At 40.6% G+C, this 26,873-nt stretch overlaps 2 protein-coding genes across 2 annotated transcripts; both read right to left on the reverse strand.

The window, feature by feature from the left end:
• Positions 1-1,474: 1,474 nt before the first annotated feature.
• LOC144344385 (uncharacterized) lies at positions 1,475-13,051 on the reverse strand. Its single transcript, XM_085506059.1, has 3 exons — positions 12,795-13,051; positions 6,830-6,836; positions 1,475-1,990 (listed from the first exon to the last, which is right to left on the reverse strand). Exons 1-3 carry the CDS (start codon positions 13,049-13,051, stop codon positions 1,475-1,477), a joined length of 780 nt encoding a protein of 259 aa, XP_085362185.1.
• Positions 13,052-21,601: 8,550 nt separating this feature from the next.
• Positions 21,602-23,791, reverse strand: LOC146735767 (zinc finger protein 862-like). The gene has a single exon (XM_085506060.1). It carries the CDS (start codon positions 23,789-23,791, stop codon positions 21,602-21,604), a length of 2,190 nt encoding a protein of 729 aa, XP_085362186.1.
• Positions 23,792-26,873: the final 3,082 nt, after the last annotated feature.

Below are 26,873 nucleotides of genomic sequence, written 5' to 3' on the forward strand. Positions count from 1 at the left end.
TATCCGAGACATGTCTGGATTGATCAAGTTCAAACTTCACACACACAAGGTACATCATGTCACAAATATGTATGTGCATTTGTTTCATGATCTCATTAACGATAGCCGAATAGCGGCCATTTTAAGGCCGAAAATGCATCAAAATCGCACATTTTCACCATTCCGGACCCGGATCTCAGTTATGCATGGACGGATTTTGTTCAAATTTGGTACATACATTAAACATAATAGGACCTTGATGCACGTCATTTTTTTTTTTGGATCGGGTTCGAAATGGCCGACTGGCGGCCATTTTGTTTTACAGAATTCAGTTCTGGATCCGTATCTGAGACATGCTTGGATTGATCGAGTTCAAACTTCACACACACAAGGTACATCATGTCACAAATATGTATGTGCATTTGTTTCATGATCTCATTAACGATAGCCAAATGGCGGTCGCTTTAAGGCCGAAAATGCATTGAAATCGCACATTTTCACCATTCCGGACCCGGATCTCAGTTATGCATGGACGGATTTCATTCAAATTTGGTACATACATTAAACATAATAGGACCTTGATGCACGTCATTTTTTTTTCGGATCAAGTTCGAAATAGCCGACTGGCGGCCATTTTGTTTTAAAGAATTCAGTTCTGGATCCGTATCCGAGACATGTCTGGATTGATCAAGTTCAAACTTCACACACACAAGGTACATCATGTCACAAATATGTATGTGCATTTGTTTCATGATCTCATTAACGATAGCCAAATGGGGGCCGCTTTAAGGCCGAAAATGCATTGAAATCGCACATTTTCACCATTCCGGACACGTATCTCAGTTATGCATGGATGGATTTTGTTCAAATTTGGTACATACATTAAACATAATAGGACCTTGATGCACGTCTTTTTTTTTTTCGGATCAAATTCGAAATGGCCGACTGGCGGCCATTTTGTTAAAGAATTCAGTTCTGGATCCGTATCCAAGACATGTCTGGATTGATCAAGTTCAAACTTCACACACACATGGTACATCATGTCACAAATAGATATGTGCATTTGTTTCATGATCTGCTTAACAATAGCGGAATGATGGCCATTTTAAGGCTGAAAATGCATCAAAATCACATATTTTCACAATTCCAGAACCGGATCTCAGTCATGCATGGATGGATTTTGTTCAGATTTAGCACAATGTGTTGTACATATGCAGGTGCATTTCGGTCATGATCTGCTTTGAATGTATATGTCACTCAAATATGAACGGAACGGGGACGTGTCATTGACAATGACTTGTTTTGATTGCATTTGTGTATGAATTGGTCTTCATTGCAATCTCTCATAACATTCGCTTGTACTTTGTGAGTCACCCTTGACTACATTAAAGTCCCACCAGAACCCACGTAAGAGTATAAAAGTACGTTTTGCTGTTTTTATATTTTGGAACACCTTGACAAGTACAGTTAAAGAAAACAAATTAACTAAATGACTTTAATTGCCCATTGGCTTGATCCTTTGCTCGTATAGTAGTTCGTAGTAAGGCATGGCTTCCTTGATTTGCTTCACTCCATAATCAGAAAGACCCTCCATATCTACATCGATATTAGCCATTGGTAGGAACTTACTACTCCTAATGGCATCGCCTGTAAATGCTTCTGTGAAGAAAGCATTACGAGAAAATGGAAGCCAATGATCATTGTTGCCTGGTTCCCAATTCAACATCTTATCCTGAAACTGTAATCCAACTTTCTTGCAATACTTTTGCAGTATTTGACGTGGATTATTACACAGGTCGTAAGCATCAATAATAATGGCTTCCTGTCCCAGCATTTCTGTTACGTACACAAAAAGGTCATACAGTTGTTTGACCCCGCCACTAGAGGGCAACCATTCATCAAATTTGATTCCACACCCAGCAGATGCTTTGTAATAACTTACAATGGTTCTCTTCGGATCTCTGATTAGAAACGTGTGTTGATACCCACACGGCAGCAGACTGTAATTGCCCTTTAACGTGTCGCATGGTAAATTTGACGCCATTGAGTTGTATTTTTATTGTGTAATTAGAACATTTTATAGATTGTCAGACGGACATGACATGCAGTGATTTGTGTGGATGTGCTTTTTGCATACACTATACTAACAGGGATAGCCGTAATGGAGTTATGAAACTTATTTTTGCTCCTGAGTGAATGCATTTGACATGCGAGTATCACGTGATCACTTCGTGGAACGGATGACGTCAGCGTAGTGAAGACGGGGGAACAATGGCTGCTCGTTAAAGTGGAACCACGCCGTCCCGAGTTGACTGGTTGAAACGCTGCCTGAACCGATCAGCGCGACCAGAAAAGGCCATCGCCGATGGGACTGTGAGTTGAAGTCCCTGCTGAGTGACAGGTACCCGTGGGGCCTGAGTATTTCGAGTCGAACGACTGATAGAAGCAGTTGTGGGCGAGTGAAATGAACTGGTTTTGTCAAGTTTGTGAAACTACTGTACGCGCGTGAGGCGATTTGAAAGTCAAAGGGACCTACGCTCCGTCGCTACAGTTGTGAGGGTTTCGCCGCTGCTTTGACGTGATCGACGCCAGTACACCACTGAGGGACTCGCCGCTACCGTAAGGAACTTGAAGATCAGGTTTGATACTCGTTATTGACTAACAAAAGTTAACTTTGTGCAAACTGTCATACGATTTCGAACAGTGATCAGTTCCGTTACTCACATGTACACGCGCGACTGTATGATTTTTGTGTGTTTGAATCTTTGCGCTTGGAGGGACGTTTTTCGTTTGGCTTGTTGTTAAAGTTAGCAATTTTGTGTGTTGTGCCCTACAAGACAGCAAAGATTGTGCGTATCTGTGTGATGTTCGTCTGAAGTGAATATTAATTAGAGGTTACATGTAATTAGTTAACTAGGGTTAGGGCTTTTACTGTTGGTACATTCATGACATGTATAGTTTTATTAGGCTGTACGTTGTACTAAAGTTCATGCAGAATTTTATTGAGTTGTTGTACCAGTTAACTGTTGTTGTATTTACCCAACGAGAGATTTTCATAACACTATAGTTATTGTTGTGTTTACGCTACATGTATATTGATGGACATTGTGTATTTAACTATTGAGTCATACAACTTTAGTAATTATTGTGATGAACATTGCTGTTAATTCTGTTAACCGGAAGTGATTATTATTGTGTGTATTACTGCCAATTCATGCATTTGTAGTGTTTATTACCATATTATTGTTAGTTTATACTTCAGTGAGCGAGGTGCCAATTATTGTGTTATGTACAAATAATTATATGTGCCCACTGTTGACTTTGGTTCACCTTTATGAATATTGAATAGAAGTTGTTGTTTACTTGACCTGTCTGCGTCGTTAATTAATGGTGTGAATGTCTCCTTGATTATAATATTCGATGTACGTCGTTACCTCGGTTTACCACTGGACTGTCGAATTGTCTCGACCGGAGTAAGAGATCCCTGGTTGTTATTGTATAGATACCAGTTAGTTGCCCTTCATATAAATTTTCCTTATCTGTCCACCTGTGATTTGAGCTAATCTAGTTTTAGGCAACTTATGGGTGTGACAGATAAATGGCGCCCAACGTGTTAGGCATTGACTGGATTTTGATTGTATCCAGTATCCAGTCTGAGTGGTAAACAGTTGTTAGTTAATGGGATCATTTTGAGTATTTTTTCAGGAGCAGACATTTTATAGTGCTGAGTGGTATTGCTACTGTCATGGAGGACAAGGTAGCATGGGGTGATGTGAGCGATGGTGATGAGAGACACTCCGTAGATACGTCGCCAGACTGGACGGTGGGCACTGGTGATAGGCCGTTAAGCTTTGCACAAATACGTGGAGAAAGAGAAGTGTTGCGCAGAATTGATCAAGAGAAAATAAAATGGAGACTCGAAGAGGACGAACGTTTAAACAGAGCCAAGAGTCAATGGTTGTTAGATGAACAACAGAAAAGAGAGGCTTGGATGGTGGCCATGCATGCAGAGCAGGATGAGAGACATGAGAAATTTCAGAAAGAGATAGAGAAAAGGTATGAACAGCGAGAAGCTGAACAGTGTGAATGGAGACATAGAGAACAGTCTGGACTCGCTGGTGAAAACTGGGATGTTGATTATGAGCGTGACAGCGATAGTTCTGTACGAGGGGGGCGTAGCCGAGAGAATACACCCACTAGACGAGAGCGACTTGAGTCATCTAGAACTATGGTAGGTACTGGGAAGACTAGTCGTTCAGATTTGTTTGGGAACGATATCGACCGCTTGGATCGTGAATTAGAGAATGAGAAAATGTCATTGGGCCCCTATGGTAGAAGGTGTGGTACCAATGACGCTGTGGTTGATACCTGCACTGATAGAGATGGTAGCTACACAGCAGTATATCTGGGAGACAGACACAAGTTGAGTACATTTTCTGGAGATGTTGGTCGAACATCTGATGTTGACTTCCTGACGTGGGAAGGGGAGGTGAAGACGTACTTACATGGTAATAAAGAGTCCCCCATATCGATGCTGCGAACAATAAGAGCCTCATTGAAAGGAGGCGCGGTTCGGCTCATAGACGGGATGGGACCTGATGTTACGTTTGACCAGTTACTGAGAAAGCTACGCAAGCGCTATGGTGATGTTCAATCCACTGAGACACTTCTGGCGAACTTTTATAGTAAGGGGCTACAGAAAGAAAAAGAAACCATTGCTGACTTTGCTAACAGACTAGAGGAAGAGTTAAACAAAGTAGAGCGGAAGGGTGGTATACTTAAATCGGCCATGGACCAACGCCTGAGAAATACGTTTTGGAGAAGTTTGCGAGATGAAGCAGTCAGGGACGCTATCAGACATCGTGTAAACAGAGTGTATGATTTTGATGAGATGGTAGGGCTGGCGAGAGAAGCTCAGGAAGAAGTTAATGAGAGACGCCAACCATGCCAACCCCTGTCACGGTCGAAACCCGCAATGACCCGACTGATGGCTACTGATGATGCCATGCAGGCACAAGACAACTCTGGTGAGACGCGGTTTAGCGAAACAGATGTTGTGAGTGGAGTAGCTAGAGAATTTGCTGAACAGTTGAAACCAACGCTATCGTCTGTTATTGAACGCTTGGATAGGTTGGAGATGAAAGTCAAATCAACGCTTGAGTATGGCACACAGACAACAGGCTTTACACGGGAAAATGATGACCCCGGTTCCAAGAGACAGTATAAAGGTAAGGCCAGAGTGCCTAGACATTGTTATGTATGTGGTGACCCAGACCACATGGCCAGAGACTGTCCAGACAAGAAACAGCAGGCACAGAGATGTTTCTATTGTAAAGAGGAGGGACATTACTCAAGGAATTGCCCTCAGAAAAAGGAGAATAATGCTAAACAGACAACATCCACTTCTGGTGAGTCTGATTGCAAGACGCGTGACCAGCCTGCGAGATATGAACAAAGAAGAGTTCGACAGCGGAAACGTAACCGCCCAAGAATGAGAAATGATAGGACACCCCTGAGTGTAGATGACTCCACCCCCAACCTGCAACTGATGCAGGCAGATATTCGTCGCAGAGTCGTAGGACCGGCATATGAGGAAGTAATCACAGTGAGCAGCCATAGCGCACGTTGTCTAATGGATACAGGTTCACAAGTAACTACATTGAGTAAGTGGTTTTATGATGCTCATTTCTCTGGTTTTCCCTTGGACATGTCTGCTGCTGATTTGCGAATACTGGGTGCTAGTGACCAAGCTGTGCCAGTATTGGGACTATTGGAAGTACAGTTAGGACTGCCACCGTCGATATATGGTGTAGAGCAGACCATGGATGCCGTGGTAGTGGTAGTTCCAGATACAGAGTATGGAAATCGAGTACCAATAACATTGGGTACAAATGTGTTGGAGCCATGTATGCGAGCTGCTGCGGACAGTAGAAAGAAGAATCACAATGAAGTTGGTAAGATGTCTACACCTGGGAAAAGGACATATGATAAGTTGAGGTCTAGACATTGCTTTGCTGGTGTTAACGGTCATATGGGATCTGCTCGTGCCTTGATAAAGAAACCTGTTACTATTCGTCCCGAGGACAGTGTTATTGTAACTGGTAGATTACCGCGTGGGACCGCTAATGATGAGTATGTAGTAACTGTCGAGCCAGCGTCGACACCCAGCTGTACAGCGACAGCCAGCCCGATTGTTACAGTGATGCGCTGTCAAGTAGATCAGTCAACAGTTCCAGTGAGGTTATATAATGGCAACAGTCGTAATATCACAATCAGACCAGGTAGTGTAATTGCTGAAATTAACGCAGTGACCAAGGTAGAGGCCTTATCGACCAGTAGACCAGACGCGATGATGAACAGTATCCAGGCTGATACTAACAGTGACTCGTGTAACGATATTGATGGTACAATTGTAAGGGGTATTAAGTTTAACCTGGCTACTGAACAATTGACCCGAGAACAGACGGAGGAGGCACGTGAATTGTTCAGAAGAAACCTTGATGCATTTTCTAAAGGTGACAGAGACCTAGGTAAATGCAGTCTGGTAGAACATCGCATTAGACTCACGGATGACATACCCATACGAGAGAGGCATCGTCGTTTACCTCCAGCAAGGTATGCTGAATTACGCCGACTGATAGAAGACATGATGGAGAGTGGTGTCATAAGAGAATCCAGTTCTCCATATGCTGCACCGGTAGTGTTGGTCGGGAAGCGTGATGGCACAACACGATTGTGCATTGATTATAGGCGCTTGAACAGTAAGACAATCCGGGATGCATACGCTCTGCCGCGGATCGAGGAGAGCATGGAGTGTTTGAAGGGAGCAGATTGGTTCTCTACTGTTGACCTCAAGTCTTCATATTGGCAACTGTTGATGCACAAGGATGACATTGAGAAAACCGCGTTTGTGACGCCGGTGGGACACTTTGAGTGCCTTCGCTTGCCTATGGGTCTTTGCAACAGTGCCAGTAGCTTCCAGCGAGCGATGGAGAAATGTTTGGGGGATCTGGTGAACCGTACGTGTACAGTTTATCTAGATGATATCGTGATATTTGGAGCAACCTTTGAGGAACACTGCCAGAGGCTTGATGAAGTTCTGAAACGTTTAAAGAAACATGATTTGAAAGTGAAGGCCTCAAAGTGTGAGTTTTTCCGTAGAGAAGTCCGCTTTTTGGGACATGTTGTGTCGCGTGAGGGCATTAAGACTGATCCTGCCAAGACAGAGGCGATTAGGACTTGGCCTGTACCTCGCAGTGCTAAAGAAACTAAAGTGTTCTTGGGAGTATGCGGATATTATCGTAGATTTGTGAAAGGCTTTTCTAAAATAGCGAAGCCTTTGAACGACTTGACCGTTGGATTATATTCGAAACATCGCACAAAGGGAGGGAAAATGGTACGTGAAAAACCTCCTGATTTCAAGTGGAGTGAAAGGTGCCAGGTGGCATTTGATACCTTAGTTGAGCGACTCACGAATCCACCAGTACTGGGGTATCCGGATTATTCACTGCCGTTTGAACTTCACACGGATGCCAGCCTGCTGGGACTTGGGGCAGCGTTGTACCAGATACAAGATAAGAATGTGAAGAGAGTGATAGCTTACGCCAGTCGCGGGCTCTCAAAGAGTGAGAGACTGTATCCTGCGCATAAATTGGAGTTCTTAGCCTTGAAATGGGCGGTGACAGACAAGTTTTCTGATCTGCTGTTAGGTCACCACTTCCAGGTATTAACTGACAACAACCCGTTGGTGTATGTCACCACTAGCGCTAAGCTGGACGCAACTGGTCATCGGTGGATGGCAAGGTTGGCGGATTATGATTTTCGGGTATCATATCGCAGTGGGGTGCTCAATGGAGATGCAGATGCTCTTTCGAGGAGGCCACATGTCGGTTACACCACAGGTGAGGAAGGACGTCCCCACTGGTTGGATTGGGTTCCCCCAAAACCTGAAGATTTGACGGTAATCAGCAGTCAGGCTGTAGTAGCAATCCTTGAGAGTAAACTTACTCCTATGGTACCAGCAGCAGAAATGGTTGGGAACATTCCGAGATATTGTGCATTGTTCGTGGATGATAATATCCCAGAAGGCTCAGTGACTTTACCCACGATTAGTCATGCTGAGTGGAAGGACTTACAGTTGGCAGATCCTACGATTAGTACGGTATATAATTATGTATTGAGTGGTACACCACCTGAACGCAGACAACGAGCCTTAGAAACGCGTCAAGTATCTGCTGCATTGAGGGAGTGGAAAAAGTACCAAATACGTGATGGTGTGTTGTATAGGCGGAAGACTGACATGAATGGCAATATGGTGAACCAGTTGTACTTACCGCCTAGCCACAGAGAGACAGCAATGTATGCGTTGCATGATGAGATGGGTCATCTAGGTCAGGAACGCAGTGTGGAACTGATGCGTGTGCGGTTTTATTGGCCAGGTATGACAGATGACATCATCAACCGAATTCGTCGATGTGAGAGGTGTACCCGACGAAAGTTGAATGCAACAGGTCGAGCGGTTGCTCCCATGGTGCCTATATTGACAACAATGCCGTTAGAGTTATTGTGTATAGACTTCTTGTCCCTTGAACCTTCAAAGGGTGGGTACCAAGACATTCTGGTCATGACAGACCATTTCACCAAATACGCCATAGCAGTGCCAACCAAAAACCAGACGGCAAGGGTGACAGCAAAGGTATTGGTGGATACTTTCATGCAAGAGATAGGGATTCCAACTAGGATCCATTCAGATCAAGGAAGGAATTTTGAGAGTCGCTTGATTGCTCACCCTTGTACACTGCTTGGAGTAAAGAAGTCGCATTCATCTCCGTACCATCCTCAGGGTGCAGGGATTGCGGAACGTTACAATCAAACCTTGTTGGGTATGTTGGGTACGTTACAACCTCAACAGAAACAGAACTGGGCCCAACAAGTCAAGACATTAACACATGCATACAACTGCACAACACATGAAGTTACTGGCTACTCACCATGGTATTTGATGCATGGACATCATCCGAAATTGCCAATTGATATCTATCTAGGTTTGGAGCCGAGTGACAAGGACAAAGAGACCTATGAAACATATGTAGAGAGAGTACGCAGAGACTTACAGACAGCGTATAAGATAGCGGGGAGCAAGATGACTAACAGAGCGAGGAAGAACAAATATCTGTATGATAAAAAGGCGAAAGAAGCCGACTTGGAACCTGGCGACCGTGTTTTGATACGCAATGTATCTATCCGAGGTAAACAGAAACTTGCAGACAAGTGGGAACATGAGCCTTACTTGGTAGTCAAGAGAGTAAATCCTGACATCCCTGTTTACGTGCTGAAGCCAGAGGGTGGAGGGAAGCGCCGGACGATTCATCGTAATTTGTTGATGCCATGCTATGCCCTGCCAGCAGTTCCACCGGATCGTCCAATGCGTACACCAAACGTACCTAGACGGAATCGTTGTAGACGGACTCGCACTCGGCGCACCAATAGAGTGGTCAGAGAGTCTAGCGACACCGAAATAGAGAGTTCTTCTGATGATCTGATATTATTAGAGAGAACACGAGCGAGAGATAGCGAAAGTGGTTTGCCTGTGACAGAGGCGATGTCTAATAGTAGCAGTGAAGAGACTGACCGGTCACAGGATGAGACAGTTATGCCACCTGTTGATGGTTCAGTTGTGACTGAAATAGATGCATCACCAGCTATCGTAACTGTTAGCCTTGACAATACAGTGAGTGACAACGGGACTATAACCGCTGATATGCCATGTATTGGAAGTGGCACTTTGGATGAGGGTACTGTCGTCCTTGAGAGTGTGGGAAGTTCAGTACATGACCAAGACCGCGTGACTGGGGATGCGAGCCAAGCATCTGGATCCAGCCAAGATGCTGAATTGGCACATACTAATAGTGAGAACATGGAGGGTTCTGCTGATGTAATGTCGGAAGAAAGAGTGATGCCATGTGAAACGACAACTGAGGCACCAACAGATGATGTAACGACAGGGAGGAGATACCCTATGAGAAATAGACGAAGAACACAGTATTATGGCTTTAGTGACATGAATCACACCGTGGATTTTAGGTTGAATGCAGCCACACCAACGTTCATACCGAACGATCGAATGGTTGATGGTGAACCGCTTGGGGCGCGACTCTATCCTTTAACGCGGGAGAAGACCGGTGTGTGCCCGTGGGAATTACCCGGGTGTTCACGGAAGATAGCTTTAGCCAGGGTAGCGAACAAACAAGCGTCTAATCATCTCCCATTCACTAGTCTGTGGACCACGAGAGAAGATAAGTTGAGTAAGCCAGATGATGCTAAGAGCTGTAGGAGATATGGAATTCGACATGTACAGAATTTGCAACATTCCCTGACAGATCTACTTGCATTGGATAGTAATTCAGCAGTATCTGATTGGAGAGGAATACTATTACCGACGGTTAGTGATAGACAACCGATGAGGTGTTACTAATCGTAATCGGGATACGTTTGGAACATGCCTACCTGCTACGGGTATATGTATGTCGCCAGATTGTCGTATAGTGAGGTTGTCGAGGATGAGGATTTGGTTGAGCAACTCCGAATGACAACACCCACCTGAGAGGAGAGTGGGACTTCGCATATGTGGTATTATCTCCGACCACGTTGTAGTTCAGCGTATTGTGAGGTTTCGAGTTGGTATTATCCTTCCCATATGGCTCAACAAGTTGGGAGATGGACCACAATATAGTGAAGTGGTGACGACTGGTGCAATGTACATGTACCTAGGGAGCAGGCTAGTGTGACGTTGAACATTGTATTTATTTGCAGAGTCATTGGTATGTGGAGACACAAAGACACTTATTGGGATCGCCCTTGGTGAACCCTTGGTCATATCTGTGGACATGTGTGATTGTGTAACTGTACAACTGCATGTATTTGCGCCTCGCTCCTGAGGGAGTATACCTGGTACACTTTTGTTTGCTAGGGTGGTTACTTGCAGGTTGGACTCCCAGATTGCCAGGGAAGAGCAGATGCACTCTTATTGGGCCATGATGTAACAGACCTGTATTAAGATGAAGTTCAGCTATTACTTAAAGCCACGACGAAGAGTACAGTGGTACATCCACCATGAGAAGACGGTCCCGGTGAGGGTTAGTTAGTTACATGTCCTCCCTTGCTCTCTCTCCCATTAGCTGTTTTATGGTTAGCTATGGGAGTGGAGGAGAGGGGATGACATGTTTTGGGGAGGGAGGGTGTCGCATGGTAAATTTGACGCCATTGAGTTGTATTTTTATTGTGTAATTAGAACATTTTATAGATTGTCAGACGGACATGACATGCAGTGATTTGTGTGGATGTGCTTTTTGCATACACTATACTAACAGGGATAGCCGTAATGGAGTTATGAAACTTATTTTTGCTCCTGAGTGAATGCATTTGACATGCGAGTATCACGTGATCACTTCGTGGAACGGATGACGTCAGCGTAGTGAAGACGGGGGAACAATGGCTGCTCGTTAAAGTGGAACCACGCCGTCCCGAGTTGACTGGTTGAAACGCTGCCTGAACCGATCAGCGCGACCAGAAAAGGCCATCGCCGATGGGACTGTGAGTTGAAGTCCCTGCTGAGTGACAGGTACCCGTGGGGCCTGAGTATTTCGAGTCGAACGACTGATAGAAGCAGTTGTGGGCGAGTGAAATGAACTGGTTTTGTCAAGTTTGTGAAACTACTGTACGCGCGTGAGGCGATTTGAAAGTCAAAGGGACCTACGCTCCGTCGCTACAGTTGTGAGGGTTTCGCCGCTGCTTTGACGTGATCGACGCCAGTACACCACTGAGGGACTCGCCGCTACCGTAAGGAACTTGAAGATCAGGTTTGATACTCGTTATTGACTAACAAAAGTTAACTTTGTGCAAACTGTCATACGATTTCGAACAGTGATCAGTTCCGTTACTCACATGTACACGCGCGACTGTATGATTTTTGTGTGTTTGAATCTTTGCGCTTGGAGGGACGTTTTTCGTTTGGCTTGTTGTTAAAGTTAGCAATTTTGTGTGTTGTGCCCTACAAGACAGCAAAGATTGTGCGTATCTGTGTGATGTTCGTCTGAAGTGAATATTAATTAGAGGTTACATGTAATCAGTTAACTAGGGTTAGGGCTTTTACTGTTGGTACATTCATGACATGTATAGTTTTATTAGGCTGTACGTTGTACTAAAGTTCATGCAGAATTTTATTGAGTTGTTGTACCAGTTAACTGTTGTTGTATTTACCCAACGAGAGATTTTCATAACACTATAGTTATTGTTGTGTTTACGCTACATGTATATTGATGGACATTGTGTATTTAACTATTGAGTCATACAACTTTAGTAATTATTGTGATGAACATTGCTGTTAATTCTGTTAACCGGAAGTGATTATTATTGTGTGTATTACTGCCAATTCATGCATTTGTAGTGTTTATTACCATATTATTGTTAGTTTATACTTCAGTGAGCGAGGTGCCAATTATTGTGTTATGTACAAATAATTATATGTGCCCACTGTTGACTTTGGTTCACCTTTATGAATATTGAATAGAAGTTGTTGTTTACTTGACCTGTCTGCGTCGTTAATTAATGGTGTGAATGTCTCCTTGATTATAATATTCGATGTACGTCGTTACCTCGGTTTACCACTGGACTGTCGAATTGTCTCGACCGGAGTAAGAGATCCCTGGTTGTTATTGTATAGATACCAGTTAGTTGCCCTTCATATAAATTTTCCTTATCTGTCCACCTGTGATTTGAGCTAATCTAGTTTTAGGCAACTTATGGGTGTGACAAACGCAAATGGCATGTCTTTGCAAAAAATTGCGTTTGTCCCCGGGTATTCTCTCTCCAACTTTTCTTTAACATCTTTATACTTATAGTCCTTGACTAGACACTCCCTTGGCGCCTCTTCCCCAAAGAAATATGCAGTGACATAGGGTTCATGAAATATTTTCATGTTGTTCAACGCAGCTACAGAGAACTCGGTAACCGTTGACAGTGAACGAGGATAGGACCATAACATTATCCGGGGAGGGGTTTGGGTATTACTCATTCTGTGATCGGGAAAGTGTTACCAGACCTATATGAACAATTACGTTATTAGAAACACGGTAGAGGAATGTGTAACTGTGTGGTAACTATGGTTACCCAGGCCATTTGAATGTTTTGAATTGCAGTACTGTAAATAAACAATGAAATAAAATTGAAATAGGATAAATATTTAAATATGATTTCTTGTTTTGGAATTTGTGATAAAGTGTGTTTAAATTCGTAAAACATTGCAACGAAACACTGTCCACAACGTTTAGCTGAGCTTGAATTTGTATGTGAAACTAGAAGTTGGTAAAGATAAACTAGTCAAAATTTGACAACTTGCACTGATCTTTGACTCAATATTATTCATTATTCCTTCTTAACTTACATAAAACACATTACCAATGCAAGTGTGAATCAGTTAGAACAAACGCAATTTACCTTTAAGACGCGTGCAAATGAATCTTCCAACCAATCAATTTATTACAGTCTCGTTACATTAACATAGTTCAGTCTGAGTTCAAAATATTGACATTTCTGGTCTTGAACATACCATAAAACACAGTAGTATTAAATAAATGATTTGTATATTCGTCAAAGGGAAAAGATTCTCCAAAATTATAAATAGCAAAATAAAATTCATGTTGTTAAATTATCTATTATTTTTAAATTGTTGTGTTTTGTTGCCTTTATTGTCGTTAAAGTCTGATAGCAGTATTTGCATTGGAACCGATCCAAATACACTGAAGGATGTAGTATTTGTAGTAATGATTGTCGATTAAGTATCACATGATCGTGTCATACTGTATCATATACTGTGCCCTGACCTGAAATGACCCAAAACTACTAGTAGGGCATATCAGTGCCTTATTTATGTGTACCTTTCAAAAAAAACATGACAAAAGACAACATAAATTCATTCAGTGGAAGGGATAACCAGGCATCTGGCTGTGGACTGTGTCGGTAAATCGAGTAGGGTTTTCTGTCAAGCTTGATATCCCACAAATGAAGTGTCTGTCCTTAATCGTGTACTCACCGGCAATATCAGTCGCCGTCAGTGATCACGTGGTCAGAAAAGCAAACGTGCCACGTGACCTCAAATAGAAACTGCAAACAAATACATCTGGACTTCGACTCGCTCGGCAGATAACTCTTACACTCGAGAGATTCAACCCAAAACAATTGGCACATATTGGCTCATCACGGATTGTTCAGCTTTATTCCTACACCATGCAGTGAATAGAGTGCCGGGATGTCCACTTCTATTACAAAATCTAACACACTAAACAATTTAACCGACCAATGGCTGTAACTATTTGCGCGATCACGTGATTACTTGGGCCGTGCCTCAATGGTTAAACCATTGTGGGGTCGTCACTATGGAACACAGTTAGCATACACTGTGGTTGTGAAATTTCTGAAATATGTGTTTAATATAATATCTACTTTGAACATGCACGTTTTCAATAATCCTGTAACGTCTTCTTTAAATTCATTAGTTATTATTGTAACATCAGATTTGGAAATCATGTGTACTTTGTCTATACTTTGTGGTAGGTTAATTCTCTTCAAATGAGATTTTTTTTTTTTTTTTTAAATATTTGTTTATGCCAGGTTGTCTGTTGTCTCTTCTGACTTTTTTTTTGTATGTACAATATGCAGATTTCATTTCGTTTCAATACTTACTGATTCAAGTACCCAATAGTGTATATTTCCATGGTGCGTGATCATGCCTTCACATGACATAGCAACGGTGACCAAAATGATTTAAAATCAAGCACTTGTTTAATCGATAATCTACAACTAACTTATTAATATCATCATGTGGAGTTTCATGACGTGGTTGACTGAACAATTGAAAATGTGCCACAGGGTACACCGCATCACTCATGAAAATAACTTCCATATCCCACAAATGTCAGGGTGATGCCAAGGCGTTCTGGCACAGCATTTATAATGTGTAGTCATTGGCGCTATCATGATTCTGGGATGGTTAGTCATTGTATTTATCAAAACCATACTTTGAAAATGGATGTACTAAACATGCATTCAAACCTGTTGTACCTAGTGTATGCAGGAAAGACTTGAACAATGTACAATGTAACAATACCAGGTTTGTATATGAAAACTGTGTGGGTAAATACACACATAAATATTCACAGTAAACATATGGAAGGTGTCGCCTTTGGAGGGCGATGTGCCTGGCGCCCGACCTGATGAAACAGGCGTGTGTACATGAGGCCACTGATTGAATTGTACCTACGAGCAAGTAAATGTGGCATGAACATGTTTATATAAATTGGTGTAGACCAATGATTGGATAGTACTTAAGAGCAGTTGCATGTGGCACGCGATCTGATTTGAATGCAACTCTGTATGGAGACCGCTGATTGGTGGATGGGGACAACACCCAGTGTGCATGTTTTGGTTTGCGATATTGCATATGGCCTATTTTTCATCTGACATTTGTGTTGAACCTAATTCTGTTAAAGGTGCGTGGTTGTGCTCGGTAAACTGTATGTGTGGCTGGTAATGATGTGAAAGCATTGACAGACTACACGAGACAGTAAATCACCTTGAATCGTTGACAGACTGAAGAACACCTGACAAAGTGACACTGTACACACACACACACACCACTGGATACTCCTAATTTTCTGTCATACTTGATATCCCAAATGAAGTGTCTGTGCTTAATCGTGTACTTACCGGCAATATCAGCCGCTGTCAGTGATCACGTGGTCAGATAAGCAGACACGCCACGTGACCTCAAATAGAAACTACCAACAAATGCCGTTGATAATTTATTCTGCTATAAGTAGGAAAGTAGAGTGTCGGGAGATGCTGATTTGTTAGAGTTACAGACACCAAGTTACGAACATCGAGTTACGAAAATATCGAGTTGCAAAAGTGACCACCCACATATTTCAGAAACCACATCCACTTTTGTGAAACCATACCCGAATTGTAACAGTTAACAGAACTTCGTGTTGTGGGCAACATATATTTTATATTTTTGTTGAATGTCTACATTTAGTAAATCGAACTTTAATTAACAGTTATCCGAACTTTGAATTACGAACAACATATATTGTATATTTCCGTAATTCGAATTTGAATACCTATACCTATAGTTGATTCGATTTTAGGGACAAAGGTTTGGTTCTGTTCCGATTAATTTTTTGGAATTCATAGCTACATTGAAGTATATGCAACACTTAACTATATGTTTGACAACTTATTTATGGTGAACCGACTACTAATTATGTGGAGTAAATTAACATAACCTGTACTATAAACCAGACCACTGTCGGATACGTGTTTTGAAACCCCGTGAGTGAACCGGAGATTAATTACAGTGCTACAAAGTAGAATTCAAAGGAGGTTAATTTAAATATTTGGATGATTTATACAAATTACAAATATTGGGTCCCAATAAAAAAAAAACAATCTAAACATCGCCCATGTTACGTTTTTTCATTCTTGTAAAATCTATAAAACGTTGTTCTGAATACATATATGGGTTGTGACTAATTCATGGACATAATATTCGGGAACACAGATGACCCTCGGGAACACAAAAGAGAAAAGACATTATTTCTTTATCAAACTAATGGGGTTTTATTCACGGAAAACAAATGTATAACAAAACTTAATAATTACTACCCCCCCCCCAATAATTACACAAACAGATACAAGTAATTTATAATCAAGCTAATAAAATTGAAAATACACATACAGTTCGTGGATGAGATGTAGTGTACCCCTGTTTTAATAATTGATATGCTCCTGGAGATTTGTGTCAATTGGTTCATGCATAAATTTATATAGGCGTGCATATAATTAAATTATTGATTTTAGTATCAATGCGCATGCGTACGTGTCGTCAGCCATATTAGAATCAATCATACACACAGAAGTTTTGGGGGAATTTGTTGATATAGTGATCTATTTATTAAAATACAATTAAACTACCTTACCAATGTTGAAATGGGTTGTTCTAACCACCAAACACTTTTTGTATGACCGAGTTACGTCATTCACTCGTAATTGGAAAAGAAATGGGCTACAATTATGCGTAAATTGTGGAAACTATAATGAATGGACCACGTACAAAATGAAAAGCCCAAAATCGTTCTTGTTACGACATTTAACTTTATTCCTTGAAGTAAAATATCAAAAATAACATGAATATTGGAAAACTACCTATTAAACAATATGAAAGACAAAATGATTCTGACATATAATTCCCGTAATTAAAACATCGCCATTATGATTTCATGGACACTTTTAGTATCTTAAAATGCAGACGTTTTTTGGAACTTGAATGTTTAAAATTATATATTCAACCAGCCGACCGATTTTAACACACTTTGAACATTTGCCGTTGTTTTAATAGTTTCACAAAGAATAACAGGAACGGACACTTTCACTGAGTACGTTAACATGTCGGCGACACGAATGTCAAAATACATTGGAGCCAATTGGCTCAATGTTTTACAGAGAGAAACAACACGCAGAATAACGATACTGTGACAAAATATGAAATAATTTATACTTATTCGTGAAATGAACTCCATTCTTGCCAAAAGCTTTAAAATCTTGACCAAACCACTTTGACCGTATAACCCACAAAGTCACCAGGTAAATCACGTGACACAAACGCCTGCCTTAATTTTACAATATTTAGACATCTACCCGCGTAGATCGTGAACAATAGATTAAATAAAAGTACAATGTTGAATTTAATACCTTCACTGGTCTTGAATGACCAGGCCACATGTAACACGGTGTCAGGTGTCAACGGACGACACCTACTGACGTATCGTCAGTTTCGTACAGTTCTCAAAGTTAAACTTTCTTGTTTAAGAACAAAACAAAACAAAGCAACTTTTCAAGCAACAACAAATTAAAAGGAAAAGTACTACAGTTATAAATATAACATCTTTCAAAACGCAAAAAAATAGCAAAATGTTGTAAGATTATAACACTCGTTATACTATTATTTATCTTTATTTCAGACTGTCAAACATTTGAAAGTCCATATATAACTAGTATGAAAAATAAATAAACAAGCCGGTAGGCTGGTTGGCGATCCGCTCCGCTCAAAAACAAGCAACATGTTTTTTGGCTGTTTCCATGGTGACATAAACGTGAAGCTGACGTCGGTTTATAACTAATACGAAGTTCGCAAACACCATTCAGTCTTTAGAAGTCACTTAGTTTAGTACTAGGACCACAGTTACTCTCTCCTAGTAGAGTGACTGTGCTAGGACGTATTCTGCTGTTACATTTATTATTTCCAACCGTTTTGCGATAGCATTTTTTAGAATGAAGCGTTTCCCGTAAATGCTGGAAAGCAAAATAATGAAATAACGAAATGGTAAATATTTACCTAAATTGCAGTGTGTTGACCTTCATAACAATATACTTCATAATGCAAAACACTAGTCACAGTGAGTAATTTAAATATACGACTCCTAATCGAAAAATGTGACCACAGTCCAGAATTTCAGACGGATATTAAGCAACCTAAGAGCATATCAGAAGCATTTACTCTAAAATATAAAAAAAGAACTGCAGTCAAAAGTCAAGAATGCCAGTAAATAAAGGACTCTGTCCCACAATCCTTTGTGCGCGTTATTACGGACACGCGCAAAAAACTGTACCACGCTTGTCAAATCTGGGTCAAATATACAGTACGCTACTATCTTGCCACAGATTGTTTAGTAGTGGAGTGTTCGGTGACCATTGAATTAGCCCGTGATTCATATTTTATGTGTATTAATTTATTCATCAATTTTCGTGACTGACAGTACTGCCCAAATTTTAGTCAAAAAACGCAACTGGTGAAACGGAAGAGCATCGCCAGGCAGGCGATGGACGCAGGGCTCTTTGGCAACGACCGCATAGAGGTCAAAATACGCGTTCTATTTTTACGCATTAAATTTGGCTCTTCCCTTTCGCCCCCTCCGGAATGTTCTACTTTTGCAGCCTAATAGTAGGTTTTTCGAAAAACGTCTAAAAAACACAAGAATTAGTAGAAATGTTCCTGTTTTGGGCGGATTATTGATAGAGAATAATGTCTTTATTACAAAAATGCTGGAAAACCGTGAGTTGTTGCCTTAGTTATTTTTTTATTGGCGAAAAACTGCGAACTCGGCAAATTTGGTTGCACAACTTCCCTTTATCATATACACCCAGCGACACCGATGCCAGCTGACTGTGTACAAAACTGGTAGGAGGTAATACATTTGGGGCGAAAGTATTCAAAAATCAGTTTTTGGATGTTGCAATGGCAGTGGTGGGCCAGGATTTTTTTCCAATTAGTGACGGCACGACCTACCTGTGAAGTATGAACAAAACCAGCTGAGCCGTTGCTGGTGAAAAGTTACCCCAACTTTGGGGTCAAATTTCTCGGTAATGAAAACAGATATCAAAAATTCAAATGGTAACTTTGTGCCCACACTCAAGCTGAGTAGAATGAGCTATGTTTGAAGTGTTTTATCCCAAATTTGTAGAAGGAGATACATTTGGCACGAAGCTATCCAAAAATCAGTTTTTTGGCTGTTGCTATGGCAACGGTGGGGCAAAAAATTTTTTCAGATTTTTCCTTATAACTAGGGTTAAGGTGTGACCTACCTGCCAAGTTTGAACGAAATCGGCCAAGCCAAAAAAATCACAGAAGAAATAATACGTGAACACTGGAACACTGGAAATGTACACACACAGACACACACACACACAAAACGACAAAAGTGATTATAAGGGCAATCCTAGCGGAGCGGATCGCCAATAAATGAACAAAAAATATAAGTATATAGGTCAACAGAAATGAATGAAAAAAAAATGTCACGTGTGCCAACAAGTGTGCGTATGGCAACATTAATGGTACAAAATGTTATTACATATGTACTGCAGTTTATTTTGATTCGACCATGAAATAAAAATCGGTATTTCCACAACCCAAATGCAAATGAGGTCTGAGAGCAAACAAAGTAGTCCCTTCAGGAGTACAGTTTTTCGAAATAAACAATATTTAGAAGTATGATACTTTCCCCTTGGGGTACATGAATATACTTGCCAAGTGAAATGAAATTTGAACAACAGTAATGGTACTTTTAGGCAGTCACTTATTTTGGCCCTAACTAATTTGCATATCACCCATGCAATAATGTTTTCGGTATTTTCACGGTCGATATGCAAATGACCATGGTATTTTCATTGGCTACCGAACTATTTTTATTTTGTAAACACATTTTCGTCTGCTATTTTTGTCCAGTTCAAATCGTTCAACAACATTTTTGGCATGTCAGGTGTACATCACATGGAATAGTACGATTGGGAGAACTTAATGTATGTTGACCACCTGGAAAATGAGTTTTATAAACCTTGAAGGGCTCTCAGAAGATCCACCAGCAGTAAAATCAGCGAATACTATGCAGCCGCAACCATCAACATCGAGATACGAGGTTTCTGCTGGCGACGTTGCGGCGTTACTCAGTTCCAAATAAAAATTACCAACGCCAAAAGAGCAACATTTTAACCGGTAATCAAGACTCAGTCAATCCACGACCAGCAAGCAACATCACACACGAAGTTGTAGCGTGCAGCTCAGCGACAACCGCTGTCAACGAAAGTCATCCCGTCAGTGGAGTACCGCAGTTGCACGGCATGTTTGCAGAACTTTTAACTTCAACATAAACTGTGTATCATAGTCGTCAAGTTCTGGTTCTGCCGAGGTCCCAACTAAACGTCAACGAGTTATTTATTCGGACAGTGACTCAGATTAGACGTCTGATTATTTTAATTTCAAACAAACAGTGACACGCGTTCTCCGGGCGCGTTCTACACTGACACGCGCTGCTAGGGCGTAACACTTATATTGGAACATATTAATGGGCAATGGGGTTCCCCGACCTAAATTCCATCCCGGTTTGCACGTTCTTTCTTTAATATGAAATAATCAAGTATGGAACATATGTAATAATAACAGAACCCCACACCCTCCCCCAGTGTTGCAGCCAGGATTTTTTTGTGAGGAGACAATGTGTCCCATGCACATTAATTTTGTGAGACATTTGCATTTTGGGGGGAACAATAATAAAGCAGTTCAAAATCAATTTCAACCAACTTTATTTCTCAAATAAAAAAATAAGCTTGCAATACATTTAGTTGTGTGTTACCAACTACTACTAGTGTTCCACTGAGATGATTGGTAAGTAAAAGGTTAAGAATAAAAATATGTCATAATGTGCATAATGTTGCCAAATACACTAGACAATAATGTGCATAATGTTGCCAAATACACTAGACAAGTACGTTATGTTACTAACAATTTCAATCAACTTAATTTCTCAAATAAAAAACTTAGCATGCAATTTTTACTGTGCTATTGTGAAGACCACTTGTCAAGTTGTATCATTATTTGCAGTGCTAATATTAAAAGTGACATCATCGTAAGACGTACATTATCAGAATGACTGACCTTTGGTTAACCTTACACTCAACAGGGAGCTCTCTGCACTCAGTCACGCAATTGCGTTATTAATTACCAAGACTGAAACAGTTAAGAAGTTTTGTTGAATATACGTCTCTGTTTTAACTGCCTCCACTCGTTTAAGGCAACATCAAATGGAAAATGTTCTATGGATGATCCCTCAGCAGAGATCAGTGACAATACATGAAGTCTCTCTGCTTCTAAGCGGTTTCGTGTCTTTGTTTTGATTTTATTTTGTACCGAAAATCCGCGTTCACAATCAGCGGTTTGTACTGGCAAAACCAAAGCTATTTTCGCAAGTTTAAGCAAATTAGGAAGTAAGCCACGGTGATAGGTGTACAATAGTTTCCACAAAATTGCCATTTTGTCTCTAGGATACATCTGAGACAGCACAAGTTCTTTGGCAGTAGCCCACTCACGCAAAACACAATCTGGGTCAACAATGCGTTCAATAATAGTACCGTCTTCAGTGGTTTTCGCCGCTCCAAAGTGATTGACTAAGACTTCTATTTCGGTGTTCCCAAATACGTCAACTTGGTCTTTGGGCAAAAATGACAGAGGTCGCATTGCAAGAACAGCAAATGCATTAATTAATGTAGTAGTATCTTGGGGAAACCTTTCCTCCAAATTGTCAAGAATATTTTTAGTGAAGTCTGATCTGATATTATCAAAGTGTTTCTTTTGGTTTGTTGTTGCACTTATATTGTGACCATTCACGGTATACGTCTTGCCATTAGCCGACGACATCTGCTCAAAATCGGAGAGATATTTTCCATTTTTTGAGCCCAACTCTTTGATTCTGGCCGTGGTTGTCTGAATTGAAGCTTGCACAATGGCAATATCAATATCCGCTGACTGAAATACCATACTCATATGGGTTAAAACTGGTATTATATCCATTAATAAGTGTGTTGTTGCGACAAACTCGTAACAGGTCATTCTCTTTGCTAGTCCCTTTGCTATTGGTTGTGTACTTGCAACGGACTGGAAATATGTTACCAATGAGCCGTAAGTTCGATATATTGTTTCTAGTGATGAATAAAATGAAAACCAGCGAACATCATGGACTTCCTTATATTTCAAAAGTGGATCGTCCAATATTGACTGAATTTCCTTCACACTCTCAGTACGCACGGCCGATCTTGAAAAATAATAATAAATATCAGTGAGAATTTGCGAGTATTTCTGGAGGTATGTGACAGATTTCGCTGCCTGGCTGGTACATAAAGCTAAGCGGTGAGCTATGCAGTGGATACTAATGATGAACGGGTTTATTTCTCGTTGGAAACGAACGGAAACACCATTCAGCCTTCCTCTCATTACACTGGCGCCATCGCTGCCAAAACCGATGAGTTGGTGGGGTTTTACACAATTTCCCTCCAACAGAGTAGTTTTCAGTGATGAAGATATTGTACTCGATGTACCGTCTTTGACTTTGACATTTCCGATGTACCGTGTCCTAGGAGTAAAATCGTCATCGATCAATCTGGCATAGATTACTAGTTTCTTAGTGACAGAAATGTCCGTACTTTCATCAGATAGCACGCTCAGAAATTCACTCTGTCGTAATTGTTGTTTGATTTCCTTGGATATCACTGCAGCAATCGCGTCTTGCATTTCATCGGCAGTTTGACGTGAAGTGTATGATGCATTCTGCCCAACTCTGAGTTTATCCATGGTTTCAACACCTTGTAACTTTAGAAATGACAGCAGCGATTCATATTTTCGTGTTGCTATGTCTTCCTTCGCCAGCCAAAACACGGTCTGCATTGCGGAAATAATTGCTTTGTCATTATCGGATAATACTTTCTGAACAGTGGTATTGAAGTCTGCACGTAGTGCGATTTCTTGAACTGCTTTCACGTGATCTCCACTACTGATGTGGCGGTCCAGCGTTGTTGTACGGAAATTCACACAGCCTCCCTTCTCAGTGAAAGGGTTTCTCTTTCCAGTTTGAAGGCAAATCTTGCACTGCATGGAATTTTTCTCTCGATCATATTGTAACCAATGGGAATATTTCGGGTTTTGTTCCCAGCTAGCCTGATATCTGCGTTCAAAAGTCTTTTTCTTTTTAGACGAAGGTTCGCATTGTTCAACTTGAACTTCAGGCGACTTGGCGGTCAATTCGGCGTTGCTCACATCTTGATCATGGTCACTTAATGACTCAGAACTTTTCTGCAATGAATTTGAAGCCCCATTGCTTGGAAAAAAAAGCGTAATACGCTTTTGTCGCCCAGCCGTAAGTTGCCGACCCGCCATGACTTACACGTTCGGTAGACGCGCGGCAACAACAAAGGGTTTTACTTGTATCCCTGGCGTCGTGAGTTGGGAACATCCGCGACGCAGTGCGTCTCTCTGCCAATCAAATTTGTGTAAAAATCGCAACAATGTTTACTTTACATTGATTGAATCACAAAAAGAACTGAGTATACCAAGGCAATGACCCAGCACGGTTACACGGTCTTTTAGTAATCGTGGACCCAGTGATAAGCAAAATGCGCGACATGGCTCACTATTTTAGTGCGTCAACTGTGGCCCAGGGTTTGTAAAATAACGCGTCATTGCTGTGAATTTTGCGAGAATGTCGCGATGACGCAGCCTGGCAGCAACACTGCTCCCCGTGGCTTTCGTGGCCGCAGGATACACCGCATCACTCGTGAAAATAACTTCCATACGCAACGAAAGCCACGGGGAGGGTGTGGGGTTCTGTCTCATTATTCCAATGCTGGAACAAGGCAGACTTCCAACGGACATCAGAGTTACATAAGCTCACCAACAGACTGTTATCCGAGGTGTATATACGCTCTCTAAATTTAAATACAAGATTTCTAAAAATTTCGTAAAAAGACTTGACATGATCATATACAAACATGATTTACACTATAATCACGTAGGTAATAAAACAAGCGGCGAAACAAGTTATTGTAAAATACACACAAAGCATTAAGTTTCGACTTCCGAAAGGAGCACCATAGTTGACAGCAAAAAAAGTTATAACAAAAAGTTTTAAATAACAAAAGTTTGACCTCATAGCTGCATTTTGAAAATGTCCGTAATAGAAGATCAGCCCTGATGCAAAGTAGACGTTTCTGATGATCTATATCAGTGTTATCCTTCAAATCACTCGTAAGCTTGTGACCAAGATATGTGAATTGATCAACAAGTTCCATTGGCTGTCCCGACAAATATACTGGTGGTATTTCGAAAACACTGTGTCGACTATAAAAACACATACATTTAGTGACATTATATATGATATCATGGTCATGCGCAAAGCGACCACATATTTCCAAAAGTCGTAAGTCGCCTTAACCCCTTAATAGAGGGCGATAGCACACACATATCATCAGCATAACTAAAATTGTTTAGCAACTTATCACCAACTAGACACCCACTGGGAGTGTCATTCAATTGGATATTCAGATTATTAATTTATACATTAAATAATATTGGCGACATAACACCGCCTTGTCGTACTACGTTAGATACACAGAATAAACGGGATATAGCATTCCCCCATTTAACACAATATTTTTGATGTTGATACCAACTTATTAAAAAAAAACGAACTATATATATAGGTACATTACGTTCAGTCTATTTGAAAAATAACGTCCAGTGATTGACTCTGTCAAATACCTTTGAAGCGTCAAGGAAACAGACAAACACGTGACTACCGAGCGAATTATAATGACGTATTGCTTCTTTTAACAGAAATACACACAGATCCGTTGAATGTTTTTTTCCTAAATCCAAACTGATTGTCAGTTAGGTCAATAGGTTAGGTTATAGCTTAGGAAACGGCGCATCGATATGTAGGAGTTACAAATTCAGATTAACATTAAAAAAACATATATAAAATAAATGAAATTGACGTTATCTTTTATATCCATATCAACCGAGTACTCTTTATTGCCACCTTAGCTTCATCGACCCTGTCACTGACTGTTCGTAAAGTAACCCTATGAAATATTTATTTCGACACTTAGTACAATGGGTTAGAGAAGAGAGTTAATATTCTTTTTATAATACATGCGATCTGTCTCTTGGTTTGGAAAGTAACTCATGATACAAAGTTACTTATACCCATTATTTTATATATATTAAAATAAGGTTTTTATTTGCTTACCGTCTATGAACTGACGTTCCTTTGTATAACAGTGCTTATAAATTTTACATAATTCTACTTCGATTTCATTAGACTTGTAAACACATTTTTCATCTTCACTGAATAAACAGTTTATTCGTTAAAGGGACCACTTGATGTTTTAGTAAACCAAAATTGAATTTTGTGATGAAATCAATTACTCATAAATTATACTAAGAGGAGTTCAGTTCAAGTAATTGACATATTCACAGCAATTACTGTGACTGTTGTGAATTGACAGCACTTTTTCTTATGTAGCTATGGTTTGAATGGATTTTATTTACAATTTCATGAATATTTGCTGGCCCACCCCGTCATAACAACCGAGCCGTTCCTTAAAGGTTGTCGGGAACAGTGCCCCCATTTCGAAAACTAGGCTCCATTCAGACTACCAACAAGTCAACACCAGTTTGCTTATAACGCCGCTGTTTTTTGCATTGTGTTCGCCAAACCATGCCAAGTTTTTTTAGATACATCGTCTTCAGCGGTTTCAAATGGTATGGTTGCACTATCTTATACGTAAATAACCTCTTCTTGACACATTCACGGATATGTATCTCTGTGTCCTTGCTAATTGTATATCACTTAGTATACAAATGCAGCGATGTTCAAGACATGTAGCCCGTAATTAAAGCAAATTTAGGCTATTCGCGTTTACTTTGACACTATGGTGGTCATACAGATAATCACAACAACATTTGTTTTGGTTTCTTGCCACGAAATGAGTTTTATAAATGGCGCACATCACATCACATTGCAGGGTATACAATGTATTATTTGCATCACTAAATCCAAACTGATTGTCAGTTAGGTCAATAGGTTAGGTTATAGCTTAGGAAAATGCGCATCGATATGTAGGCGTTACAAATTCCGATTAACATTAAAAAAACATATATAAAATAAATGAAATTGACGTTATCTTTTATATCCATATCAACAGAGTACTCTTTATTGCCACCTTAGCGTCATCGACCCTGTCACTGACTGTTCGTAAAGTAACCCTATGAAATATTTATTTCGACACTTAGTACAATGGGTTAGAGAAGAGAGTTATATTTCTTTTTATAATACATGCGATCTGTCTCTTGTTTGGAAAGTAACTCATGATACAAAGTTACATGTACTTATACCCATTATTTTATATATATTAAAATAAGGTTTTTATTTGCTTACCGTCTATGAACTGACGTTCCT

Source organism: Saccoglossus kowalevskii, chromosome 12, assembly GCF_978046115.1.
Source record: "Saccoglossus kowalevskii chromosome 12, keSacKowa6.1, whole genome shotgun sequence".
Classification (NCBI taxonomy): domain Eukaryota; kingdom Metazoa; phylum Hemichordata; class Enteropneusta; family Harrimaniidae; genus Saccoglossus; species Saccoglossus kowalevskii.